Below are 13,656 nucleotides of genomic sequence, written 5' to 3'. Positions count from 1 at the left end.
ACATTAAGAGAGCTATTGCACACCACCTATGAGTAAAGCAAAGGGGCAGAGGATGTACAGCCAGGGGTTAGCACCACAGGACACAGGAAAGCATGAAGTGGGCCTGGACTCAGTACTACACTTTAGGGCCTGATTTAATCCTGCTGAACTCACTGACCTTAAAGACACCTACCCTAGTTCTTGCCATGGTGACTGAGGGAACACCGTGCAGGAATCTGCCTGTTCACTCATTCTGTAGTTTAAGTCCCTGCAGAAGAATTCTAATTTTCAGCTAGGGTACAAAAAGGCCACAGGCCATGAGAGGCTTCAAGAAGAGCTGTGGCAGAGGCACAGGTTTCCTGTGAAGACTGCATCTCTATCTTATCTGCAAAGCAATCTGTTGCCTAAGCTCCCACTATTTAATGCCATACAGAAGGTATTCCACCTTACACTGGCAGCTCCTGTCAATCCCAGCCTGGCTGTTCTACACGACAAAGTTACATGGAAGATGAAACTTCATTTCAAGAGCACTGCCACACCTGGCTTTCAATTGTGCAGCACAGATGCACACTCACATATGACATGTCTAAATGAGTCTCTGGATTCCTGCCACAAGCTTCCCCTAGTCCAGCAGCTCCCAAAGGCTGTTACCATTGATTAGATGCAGGTGTTAAGAATAATTAAAGCTATAAGGAGTCACATTATTCAGGTATCCATCAGTGGAAATCACATTAAAGCAGAGTCATTTTCCATTAGGCTTATTACATTAGTCCCAGTAAGGCCACTGCTACATTACATTTTCTACCATTACTGGACCAGCTTGTCCCTGGGTCACTCCCAATTCACTACTGTCTGTAACTACATCCAAGAACTATCTCCATTTCACAGGTTTAGAGCTGTAGCATCTAGCCTCACAGAGTCTTCAAAATGGCATACATACCACTTTACTGAAGCAGCCCTGACCCTAACAAAGCACTTGTATACTTTCTTTGCCAGACCCATCAGCATATGGTCAATAGCTGCTGATGGAGCTTTCTGCTGTTAGATGGGAGCACAGGGCTCAGTCAGAGCCAGGAGCTCTGGCCTCTTGCACACCTAGCAGACAGAACTGTTATGTACTTTGCAGTTTGAGCAGAGGGAGAGCTGGTGAAGCACTGAACAAAACAACAAAGAACAACAAAGGAGTTCCCCACTGGACCCATCTGATGCTACTGAGTGGTTCTGCCCTCAAAAACAGTCTCAACATTTTGCTCAAATGTAATTTAATAATGAAAACCAGACAAGTGGTCCAGATCATAGTAGAATCATAGCATCAGTCAGGGTTGGAAGGGACCACAAGGATCATCCAGTTCCAACCCCCCTGCCACGGGCAGGGACACCCCACACTAGATCAGCCTGGCCAGACCAACCCCCAGCTGGCTCCAACCTCCCTTCAGGGAGCTGTAGAAAGCAATGAGGTCTCCCTCAGCCTCCTCCTCTCCACACTGAACACCCCCAGCTCCCTCAGCTGCCCCTTCCCAGCCCTGTTCTGCAGACCCTTCAGCAGCTTCATTGCCCTTCTCTGGACTGACTCCAGAAGGTCTTTATTCCATATACTTTCAGAGTATTTTCTGCAGCAGCCACACTGATGCACAGTTTTGCTTTGGGATGCACAATGCTATAAATGATCCATTGAATTCTCCTAAGTTAAGAAAGCTTTTCCAAAGGAGCCCCTTCTGTCAGTTCATTCAATTCAAAGGTTGTGCCTAAGGAAAGATGAAAGAATTTCAAACAGGAGGACAAGCAACATTTATTCCTGGTTTGTCTCTTTAAGCAGGGCCTTTGTAGTCCATACTCTCTGCTAGTAAAGTGCAATGCAGTCCCAGGAGGGAATTCTGACCACCTAGCATGGAAAGGGAAAATCCAAGAGAGCTGGGGTAAGTGTGTGACGTGTCACTTGGGAGGTCTGCATGTCTTAAAGACTAACAAGACAAGCCAAAGTATTTCCCCCCAAATAATTACATATCATGCATGAAATCTGTTCTGCAAATCTCTTTTTGACTACAGCAATGAAAATACTGCTTGAAAATACTGCTTTGCTCCAGTAAACAGCAACAACTTTGTCAAGGAGAGTGAGACAGGAAGGTGACACGTTGTTAGTGCAGAGGAGCCTGGGGTTCACAGATTCATAGAATGGGTTGGGTTGGAAGGGACCTTAAAGGTATCTAGTTGCAACCCACCTGGCAGGGACACTTTCCACTAGACCAGGTTGCTCAAGAACTCATTCAACCTGACCTTGAACACCTTCAGGGAGAGGGCATACATGACCTCCCCCCGGGCAACTTCACCCAGTGTCTCACCACCCTCACTGTAAAGAATTTCTTCCTAATATCCAATCTTAATCTGCCCTCCTCAAGCTTCAATCCATTCCTTCTCATGCAATCAATACAAGCCCTTGTAGAAAGGCCCTTCCTGTCTTTCTTGGAGGCACCCTTCAGGTACTGGAAGGCTGCTGTATGGCCTCCCCAGATGATCTCTCTTCTGCAGGCTGAACAGCCCCAGCTCTTAGAGCCTATCCCCATAGGGATGGTGCTCCAGCCCTCATCCTTGTGGCTCTCCTCTGGACCCACTTCAGCAGTTCAATGTCCCTCTTATGCTGGAGGCACCAGAACTGGATGCAGTGGTCCAGGTGAGGTCTCACAAGAGCAGAGCAGAGGGAGAGAAGCAGCTCCCTCATCCTGCTGGTCACACTTCTTTTGATAAAGCCCAAGACACAGGCTGCAAGAGTACATTACTGGCTCATGTTGAGTCTTTCATCAACTGGCACCCCCAAGGCCTTTTCCCTCAGACTGCTCTCAAGACACTCCTCACCCAAGCATGTACTTGTGCTTGGAATAGCCCTGACCAGGCAACAGCACCTTGCATTTGGCCTTGCTGAACTTCATGAAGTTGGCTTGGGCCCGCCTCTCACACCTGACCAAGTCCCTCTGGATAGCATCCCTTTCCTCCAGCATGTCAACTGGACCGCACAGTCTGGTGTGATCTGCAAACCTGCTGAGGGTACATTGAGTTCCACTGCCCATACTGCTGACAAAGAGGTTAAACAGCACTGGTCCCAGTAGCGGCCCCAGAGGGATGCCACTTGTCAGTGGTCTCCAGCTGGACGTTGCCTGTCCCCAGTCAGCAGACCAGATAACGAATTCAGAAGCCCTAAATAAGGCACCAGGCTCTAAGCTGTATAGGATCAGCTAGCAAAACAAGTTCCAAGGGACTCACATTTTATGCTACCTCGAGGTGGAGCTTGCAGACACTCTCACTGAGTTCTAGAGCCCATTCCCACACAAGGACATGAGATTCCTCAAGACATAAGCATTCTCCTTCCTGGCCAAGTAAAACACTATGACACCCAATTTGATCCCAAAGCTGCTCCTCCACAATGCTGTACCTTCAGTGTTGGCATCCCAGTTATCAATCTTCCTTTTCCTTCTTTCCCAGTGAATGTTAGTAAATATTCTTGTAGCAAGCACTAACCTTTGCAAGCAGACAGCTCTCTATCGCTGGCCTCCACTAGGGTGCCAAGAGGCTTAATGTGATGTTCCTATACGAGCTGCCTTTCCACGGCCAGCTCTACAGCCATCAAAACCAAGCCATCGTCTAACGACACATTAGCTGTAACTGTGCTTGGCTGCTGGAACCTGGGGTTAGCTGAGGATATCCAACCATCTGCCCATACGAAGGTGTGCTGCTATATGAACACAAGAACACTGTAAACTCACATTAGCAAACCTGAGATATTAGAAACTGAAAAACATTTAATAGTGCTCTTGCTGCACGCTGGAAACCTAAAGGCAGTTTGAAAGAGCAATAAAGGTGCAGCTGCTCCCAACCCCAGCATTTTAAAGGCCATCTATCTACATACTGCCCCTTCCTTATCTGATGCCTGCCTCTATCAAGCTCAAGCCAGTTTTCACAGCATCACTACTGATGAAATATTAAAAAACTAAGATGTTAAGAGAGGGATTTGAAACAGCTTGAGAAATGACAACAACAGAGATGCTGCTCTGGTACACATTTGAAGAGGCACACCAAGAAACAGCCACTCAGACAGTACACAGTGAAGGAAGTCAGCAACCTACTCTACTCAAGCATCATTTTACGAGGGTCTTTACAGAGCTAACGTCTGCTGCCGCCAGTGGACTTTGAATTGGCTAGAAAGAGATCATCCTATTGTCATGAACATAGTCACTCAAGGATGCACTTAATGAGGAAGAGCCCATCTGGTTTTATCAGGTGGGTTGCAAAGCTACCACGTTGTCTGCCTCTTTGCAGGCTGCACTATATCCCCATCTGGTTAAACACTTTTGCTTGGAAATGGAGAGGAGAAGGCATCAAGAAATGCTCTGTTTTCTGCAGAACAGGTCCTATAAGGAGCAGCTGAGGGAACTAGGGTCATTCAGTTTGGTGAAGGGTGAGGGAGAGACCCTCTCACTCTAACTACCAGAAAAGAGGTTGGAGCAAGGTAGTGTCGGTCTTTTCTCCCCAGTGATGGGTGATGGGACAAGAGCAAACGGCCTCAAGTTGCAGCAGGGGAGGTTTAGGCAGGCTAGCATTAGAAAATTATTGACTGAAAGGGTTCCCAAACCCTGGACTAGGCTCCCCAGGGAGGTGGCTGGATCCCCACCCCGAGAGGTGTTTGAAAGATACAGAGATGTGGTGCTGAAGGACAAGGTTTAGCGTCAGGCTTGGCAGCTAGAGAATGGTTGGACTCGACGATCTTAAAGGTCTTTTCTAACCCAAAGGATTCTATCATTCTAAACACAGACACCCCAGCAGTGTAAAACAGCCAAAGGATGCATTTCCTGGAGAAATTCACACTTCTACTGCTAGCGAGAGCTATTTCTGGCAATAAGACAGTGTGGTGATGATGATGTACTTGGAGCACACGCTCTCCCAGGACGCTCTGGGTGGATGGCTCGGGCGCACAAACCCGAGGGCTACGGAGCAGACAGCAAACCTGCAGGTCACACCAGAAAGCCACACATAGGCTATCTGTGTTCCTGCTTCTCCACACGTAACGCTGAGCGACATCTGCCTTGCCCGGAGGAGCAGCACCTTTACCCCCCAGAAGTTGTCAGCAAGCCCCAGGCTCACCGAGGCGAGGAGCTGCAGCGGCGGCGCCTGGCGCCGGTTTCTACCTACCCCCGGTGGGTACGCCCCGGGCGGGTAAGCCCCTCCGGTGCCTGGGCCCGGGCGGACGGTGCCCTCAACCCCAAAGGTCCTCGGGGGGCGCCGCTGGGAAGCGCAGCCCCCGGCCGCGGAGGCGGGTGGCGGCAGGGCGCAGGCCTCGCCCGGGCCTCCCGGGGGCATCGCCGCCGCTGCGCACCGCCCGAGGGCCCGGGGCGGACGGGGGGACGCCGCCCGCCCCTCCCAGAGCCCACAGCCTGCGGGCTGCGGAGAGGAGCCGCTCCCGCCACCCCCCGCAGGGGCAGCCCCGGCCTGGGCGGGGGAGGGGGGCTCCGCCCGCCTACCTGATTTGGGGTAGGTGACAATCCAGACGTCGCTGTCCCTCACCGGGAAATTGGCGATCTCCTCCATCTTTCCCCGGCAGAAGGGCGGCAGCCGCACCCCATTGTACTCGAAGTACTTGCTCTCGAACTCCCCGGGCGTGCTGGGGGTCTCGGCTTCGCTCTCCGCCATGCTGCCGGCCGCCGGGGCGGGGGGGGGGGCGGTGGAGCGGACGCTCCGGCAGGCGCGAGGGCTGGCGAGCGCGCGAGCCCCGGCCCCCGGCACGCCCCGACGCACGGCGGAGGCGGGAGCGCGGGGCTCGCGCGCTGATGTCATGCGCGGCGCTGGCGCCCGGGACCGGCGGGCTGGGGGCGCGGCGCCGGAGGCAGGCACCTGCCGGCCCCGCTTCCACCTCAGCCCGCAAGGCTGCGCGGTGCTGCTGCAGAGCCGCGGCACAGACTGAGGAGGGCAGAGTGGGAGCCTGGGGGAGGGAAGAGGCTGCAGGAAAGGGCAGCTGCCTGGCCCCGGCCCTTCACTGAGCCCCGGCACAGTGCATGGAGGCGACCGCAGGATTAACGGAGTGAGTAAGGGGCACAGACTCTCCTCTCGGCGCCACAGCTGCTTTGCTCCCCGCAGCACTCAGGGTTCAGCCTGATGGGATAGAGAGGTACATTTACAAACAGAGACATTGCAATGCGCAGCTTGAAATAATACAAACAAAACCAGGAGTCAGTGAAGAGCGCAAAAGGGAGCAATGTTGGAAAACGTCTTCAAATGTTGATGGGCTGGGGCACTTTGTGCCAGCTCAGCAATTTCACCTCATCTTATTGCCTGTCATTAACAAACAGTCTTGGCATCCTTAGCACTGAAGCCTCCTCATGCATCGTTCCTCGAGTCCTGTGTCCAGTTCTGGGCCCCTCAGGTTAGGAAGGAGGTTGACTTGCTGGGAGGTGTCCAGAGAAGGGCAACAAAGTTGGTGAGGGGTTTGGAGCACAGCCCTGTGAGGAGAGGCTGAGGGAGCTGGGGCTGCTTAGCCTGGAGAAGAGGAGGCTCAGGGGTGACCTTATTGCTCTCTACAACTACCTGAAGGGAGGTTGTAGCCAGGCAGAGGTTGGTCTCTTCTCCCAGGCAACCAGCACCAGAACAAGAGGACACAGTCTCAGGCTGCACCAGGGGAGGTTTAGGCTGGAGGTTAGGAAGAAGTTTTACACAGAGAGAGTGATTGCCCATTGGGATGGGCTGCCTGGGGAGGTGGTGGAGTCACCATCACTGGAGGTGTTCAGGAGGAGACTTGATGGGGTGCTTGGTGCCATGGGTTAGTTGTTTAGGTGGTGTTGGATTGGTTGATAGGTTGGACACGATGATCTTGAAGGTCTCTTCCAACCTGGTCTGGTCTATTCTATTCTATGTGGATATTAAAGCATAGAGAGTTTGCTCCATGCCCCGTGCTTACTCAGGTCTGGCATATCTGAGACACATCAGCTTCACTGGGAGTTCAAAGACAGCTGAATGACAAAATGCCTGAAAACTGTTTGTTTGGGAATTTCCTGTAAAGAAAAGGCTGCAGCCAGTGCCCTGCACTGGGAGGCAGCTCCTCATTCACAAACAGGCTGTCTACAACAAAAACAGTGAGGCTGCTATACCATCATTCAGCCACCCAAGGATATAAGCAAATGACCTGAGAATGATCCTTTGGTTTGTTTGTAAAGCTAACTAGAAGTGAAATAGGCAGCATTAGGTGAATCACATTGGAAAGTTTAATTTCCTCTGGCAGTAGAGAAGCATTGTGGAAGGAATCAGAACCTGCAGCCTAGAAAGTGATTTTCTGCAGATTATTTTTTTCCTGTTTAAAAGAAAATTTTTAACAGTATCTCTCTCTGGACCTGGTCCCAGCCTTTTCTAGAATACTTAGGCCATTCTCCAATGTAACTGATCCCAGCCATAGCTACTTAGTGACAGTCTCAGGCTGCGCCAGGGGAGGTTAGGCTGGAGGTCAGGAGGAAGTTCTACACAGAGAGAGTGATTGCCCATTGGAATGGGCTGCCTGGGGAGGTGGTGGAGTCACCATCACTGGAGGTGTTCAGGAGGAGACTTGATGGGGTGCTTGGTGCCATGGGTTAGTTGATTAGGTGGTGTTGGATTGGTTGATGGGTTGGACGTGATGATCTTGAAGGTCTCTTCCAACCTGGTTTATCCCATTCCATAAGTGGCAAATTAGTGTCCCCATGAAGCAGCAGGAAGAAACAAGGATGTAAACAGAGCAACGCCGTAGAAATCACCGGACTCCCTTCCGGGTAAGGTTAAGAAGAATCCTGGGAAAAATTGTAAGGTCTTAGAAATAGAAAGAGGTGCAAACCTTAGGGAAATGTTATCACTTTGAGATCTGTGGAAGGAGTATTTAACTATGGAACAAGACTGTTCCTGTGCTGGCTTGGTACGTCTGTGTTTCTGTGATCTGTCACTACAAACAGCATTCACATACCTTTGAAGAGTCGGAGGGTAGCTCCTTCTCTTTGCTGTCAGATGTGCTTACTTATTAGCTGAAGATACAGTAACAAATGTCCTTTTCTTGAGATGGAGAAAGAAAATGGAGTTGCAGCTTTCAAAATCTATTTGATGAAAAAGAAACCAAGATAAACCTGACAATGTTTTGTCTGCCTTTTTATCAAGCCACTGTAACAGCAACCTGTATCAAGGCTGGAGGAGCATGTTCAACTGTTTGCACATGTTGAGGTGCCAGCTGCAGTTTAGTTTTGGACAGGCAATCTGTAAATGCTGCCATAAGTATTACATGAAGCTGATATGGTGCTATGTTGCTAACAGAATGTGATATTGTATTAACTTGGAAAGCAGCTGTGCAGTGGGTTGGTGTTTATCAAACACTGCTGCCTGTTAGCCCTTTGCATTTGTTCAGTGACACATGAACCTTCAGGAATGGCTTTTTCCAACTCAACCCAAATGCAAGCCATAGCTCTGTAAGGTTTGAGCATGTGATCATAACACAGCAATTAATCCTCCTCCTGAATGTGGTAGATGATCAAACTGTTAATTGGCATTCACCATCTTTTGTTGGTGGTGGGTTTTGGTTGTTTTGTTTTGTTTTGAACCTGTAACAAGGCATGAGTGCTCTGGCCTCATAGGCAAGGTAGTAAAGAATCTGATCCCTTTCCACCTAGGATTTCTATGTAGCCTTAACTAATTCAGTCTCCCTCTGCTTTAATTTCCACCTGTCCAAACAGTTTAAGTGCCATAATCCACCTCATAAGGCAGATAAATCTCTTGCCTCTCACTACCCAGGCACAAGATTCATGATCTTTCTAGGAGAGAAGATTGATGCAAATCATGATTTCTTTGATGTGACACCGATCAATACAGTCAGAAAGCAAGGCTTTGGATAACTCTTTGAAGTGTTCATGACTGCTACTTGTAAGAGCCAGTTGTTCAGTGTCCCGGAATAGAATAGAATAGACCAGGTTGGAAGAGACCTTCAAGATCATCGTGTCCAACCTATCATCCAACACCACCTCATCAACTAACCCATGGCACCAAGCACCCCATCAAGTCTCCTCCTGAACACCTCCAGTGATGGTGACTCCACCACCTCCCCAGGCAGCCCATTCCAATGGGCAATCACTCTCTCTGTGTAAAACTTCTTCCTAACCTCCAGCCTAAACCTCCCCTGGTGCAGCCTGAGACTGTGTCCTCTTGTTCTGGTGCTGGCTGCCTGGGAGAAGAGACCAACCTCTGCCTGTCTACAACCTCCCTTAAGGTAGTTGTAGAGAGCCATAAGGTCACCCCTGAGTCTCCTCTTCTCCAGGCTGCAAAAGACCACTCAGTGTTAAATTCAGGAGCAGTGCAAATCCCTGTGTGCCAGCTTTGAGACAGGTCTTTCCCATATAATATTCATCACAGATTCACAGTGCTCCTACAATTACACCTTAAAGCATTCCAAGTTCAGCAGACTTGGATCATGTGTACATACAGAAGTTGTGTATCATCTTTATCCTTAGCACTACACTTCCCAGAAGGCCTTACCACCAGCCTGAATGGCCAAAACGTGATCACTTTGATGACACATCATATACAGTACATGTGAAACAAGGGCAGGAACAGGGGGGGAAGAAAGCACATAACCAAAACAGTCAGGAAGCTGTGGTATCCCTTCAAAGGCAAAGTGCAAGAGGTGCACCAGTATTTTTGGTGAGTCAAAGCAAAGATCATGTATGAAGCAGATGAGCAGGAAATAAGTTAGTGTTGTGGATGGATGGCTTTGCTTTCTTGAAAGGTAAGAACTGCAGTTTTGCAACTCCCCACCGCAGATTGGGCAATGGTAATTCCAGCAGACAGGACAGTGCAGGATACATTGCATAACTTAGCTATCAACACTGTAAATGTTTCCCCAGTGGGTTGTAGATGTCTTTAGCTATCTGCATGTTTTTATCTCCATTCCATCTTCCCTTGATTTTGAGTTTTTAACAGCAGCTTCTATTCAAGCAGAGGGCACTTCTTTACTCTGGGAAAAAAATTGCAGTGTAACTAACTTTTGTAGCTGGGGGGAAAAAAATTCTAACTCAGTCTGCACTAGTTTTCATTGGAGATGTTCACAGTGTGGCCTCATAGGTGTCACTGACATCAGTAATCAAACTCCTTAACATCAAATCAACCAGTAATCAACCCCCTTAGCTGAGTTTTGCATTAATGAGCAGGCATTCCTCTGTTACAAAGCTGAACAAGTCTGGGCCCTAGGAGGTATTCCCACAAATCTAGCACGCCAGCTGAAAGTCCTAACAGATCTTTATACAGTGAAATATAGAAGTTACATCTCATGTCAGCATCTACCTATGTAGTGGTTTGAGCCTTAACTGGGAGTTAAGAGCTCAGATGGGGGCAAGGCTGAGAATCTCTCCCCTGCTCCCCCCTCCTCCCTCCCAACAGAGAGGGAAAAAAAGGAAAGGGAAGGAGCAAATCCACCAAGCAACAATTTGGAGTCAGCTTGGGAGTAGAGAGGTAGTTTTGTTTAAACAATATATATGTAACACTAACAGGTAAGGCTCACAAGGGCAAGGAACAAGGATGGATGGGAGGGGGACAAAGAAGAGGAATACAAAAGCAGTCTCTCTCTGAAGAGGCACAGAGGCAGCAGGGAGAAGGATCAGGCCCAACCACATGGCAGAGGAGCAGGAAGGCAGCTGCAGTAGCTCTCATCCAGGAGAGGCAGGAGCCAAAGGAGGCCTAATGACTGCAATGCCCTGCTTTTTATACCCTAGCTGGGCAGGGAGGGGGGAGGGGAACAGACTCAGCTTCCCAGGGGGAAAACGTCCTGCAGGGAGGGCGAATCACAGAATCAATAAGGTTGGAAAAGACCTCAGAGATCATCCAGTCCAACCAATCAACCCAACACCTCATAACAACTAAACCATGGCTTCAAGTGCCATGTCCAATCCTCTTTTGAACACCTCCAGGGATGGGGACTCCACCACCTCCCTGGGCAGCACATTCCAATGGGCAGTAAGTCCTTCTGTGAAGAACTTTCTCCTCACCTTGATCTTAAACTTCCCCTGGTGCAGCTTGAGACTGTGTCCTCTTGTTGTGGTGATGGTTGCATGGGAGAAGAGACCAACCCCCCCCGGCTACAACCTCCTTTCAGGTAGTTGTAGGGAGCAAACACAGGGAGGCTTCCTTGCTTCCAGACTGCACCTTGGCCTTCTGTGTGCATCTGAGCAACTGTCTGTGGGTTTAAAGGCTCAGAATGGTATTGGACTAGGGGCTGTGCTATGCTTTGCAATGCCTACTCTCAGGCACTTTTGTAAACCCACTCAGATACTTGATCTGCATCTCCTAGAAATTATGACAATATAAACCTGGTGTCCAGGCTTACAATGTGAAAGCAAATATTTGAAAGGGAACTACTACAGCTGTGCAGTCAATGGTACAGTGAGGACCTAGATAGCAATGAAAGGTCACAGTAAAGAAGGGAGCTGCTCAGCTGGGCTCCTGAGGATTGGCTAGAGTTGCTTTAACCATCACAGATGTTGGTCATGGTTCTAGACTGTTTACCTCAGAGGGTAATAAATATGCCATCCTAGAGATGATTTCAGAAAGGTACAGCAGAGCAGTCTCTGCTACACACTCGTTGCAAAAGTTTCCCTGCATCAATGCTGAAAAATGAATGGATGCACACAGTTGTGAGGCAGCTTTCCAGTGACCTTCTGGAAGAGGAACAGTGAGGACAAAGGGTTTAGAGAAGCTGAGGGGAAAGCATTTGAAAAAGAGAAACACTCCCTGCTACTGAAGTGAACAGGCTAGAATGTCAGGGAAGGAACAGGATGATCACAGGCAGCATAAAGGTGGTCTAGAATGTGGACATGGTTGCCAGAGGGAGGTGGAAGGATCTGGATGCTGAAATGAATGTGCCAGGTTACTTGTAAGATTGGATGGTGGCTTGACTCTGAGTCTGTTGCAGTCAGGAGGTCCCAGAAAGAAGAGACACAGAAACTGAGAGGAGTGGGAAGTGGAAGGGCACAGGAGAGGCCTAAAGGAAGGTCAGAATGGATATTTATAATACTGTGCTCCATACTAAACTGTAAATGTTGACTAGGCCTTAAAATACAGACATCAAGGAGCATGTGGTTGGAATTACATGAGCCCCGACAGCATGAGTGTGACTCCTCACATACCTACATTGGCTGTGAGCTTTAATGCTTCACTGCAGTGGTGTGTCAGTAGCAAAGGTGGTAAATGGTACAACCCTTGAGTGGGACTAGAGAGCGGCAATAACACCAGGGTCACACCTGACCCTGTCCTGTGTGGTCATGTGTGTGTGTATCACATACATATGCACTTAACTAGTCAGCTCATACCTCAGAACAGAGTTGAGTCAAGCTAGGTGTGATGGTCAAGAAAATAGTCACTCTGTCTCAGTGCTGACAATTCCTCTGTCAAGGTTTCTCCTTCATGTTCTGGCTGCATCTGAGCACATCCCCATGATGGTTGTCAAGGTTAGACTCATTCTCAAAGGTATTCCCAGAGAGTCTGATATTGTGAGTTATATCAGCCAAGCCTCAAAACATACACCTCAGAACTGTGGTGAGACAAACCTTTATCTAGGATGCTAAGCAGGTGGCTTATATGGTTCTCACATATATGCTTGCTGCTTATATTTAACTGCTGGGGCAATGATGGGGTAAGGACTAGCTTTGTTCTATGTCAGGCATTAAGTGATGACAAAATGTCTCATGTAGATGGCCTCTTTGCAAGAATGCCCTGCTCACCACATTGGAAAAGCATGGACTTGAAGGGTGGAGCACTGGCTGGGTAAGGAATTGGCTGGATGGTAACACTCAGATGAGTGGCATCCCTGAGGGGTCAGTACCGGGACCAGTGCTGTTTAACATCTTTGTTACCTTGTGTGATTTATCATGCAACTGGAGTGCTTCATTTCCATCTTCAGAGCAAGCTTTGGATGTTTTGGTGTCTGGGTACTGAATTTGTCTCCTGCACTGTTTCCTAGTCAGCCATTTGATTCCTGGGTGTGTGATGGAGAAAGAGGAATTGTAAGGTCTGTCTCCTTTTGTGTGATTGCAGGCAGTCCAGAATGACAGTCTCTGGGGGTAAATATCCTAGACATCTAGCCATTGCTGCTGATACAGCCACTCTGAGGGAGAATGGCTGCTAGATTCTAGAAGAATACTCAGCAGTGGGAAAGCACAGTGGTTGGAAAGAACTTGGAAAAGTGGAAGGAAGTGTGGTGAGAGAGGTCTTGAGGCAGATAGTTACTCAGAGCATCAAAATGTGCTTCCTACATCTCACAGCGCAGAGAGTACCAGTGGCAGCTGTGGAGCATGTTCTTGTCACTTGATGAACACAGGACAAAGTCAGTCCTCCTCACAATTATTCCAGACACTGATGCAGTAGCAGGCATAAACTCTGAGAGGGAGGGAGGTGTTTTCTCCTACAAGTGTTTGAACAACATTTCTGACTATGTAAATGGAGTGCAGACAGAACAGCTATTGGCACTTGGCAAATGACAGACTCCGCTTCCCACCTGGCTTGCTAAGGCTTCTTTGTGTGAACATCCTGATGTATTCTTCAGGACATGTCTGCTTTCTGATCCTGCCTGTTGCTCCTTGTGCAAAGAGCACTCCCTGAAGGCTTGTGTGATGCAGGAAGGGAGACTCTTCCTCTGTTCTCCCC

The 13,656-nt window shown here is 49.1% G+C and overlaps 1 protein-coding gene across 3 annotated transcripts in view; it reads right to left on the bottom strand.

Annotated features, from left to right (window-relative positions):
• The window catches only part of SULT4A1 (sulfotransferase family 4A member 1), a 35,124-nt gene extending 29,446 nt beyond the window's left edge, over positions 1–5,678 (bottom strand). For all 3 annotated transcript variants that reach the window (XR_010992812.1, XR_010992813.1, XM_068170749.1), the window contains exon 1: positions 5,487–5,678. Coding sequence is in view for 1 of the 3 variants with exons in the window: in XM_068170749.1 (XP_068026850.1) it covers positions 5,487–5,655 (169 nt within the window). In the remaining 2 variants the exon portion in view is untranslated. The remainder of the gene's footprint in view (positions 1–5,486) is intronic.
• Between the last annotated feature and the right edge of the window lie 7,978 nt (positions 5,679–13,656).

The sequence above is a fragment of the Melanerpes formicivorus genome, unplaced genomic scaffold (genome assembly GCF_026170545.1).
Source record: "Melanerpes formicivorus ecotype bairdi unplaced genomic scaffold, bMelFor1.0.p_v2 SCAF_3, whole genome shotgun sequence".
NCBI classification, from domain to species: Eukaryota; Metazoa; Chordata; class Aves; order Piciformes; family Picidae; genus Melanerpes; species Melanerpes formicivorus.
Note: the sequence above shows the minus strand (reverse complement) of the source record. Positions and strands in the feature narration are given on the sequence as shown.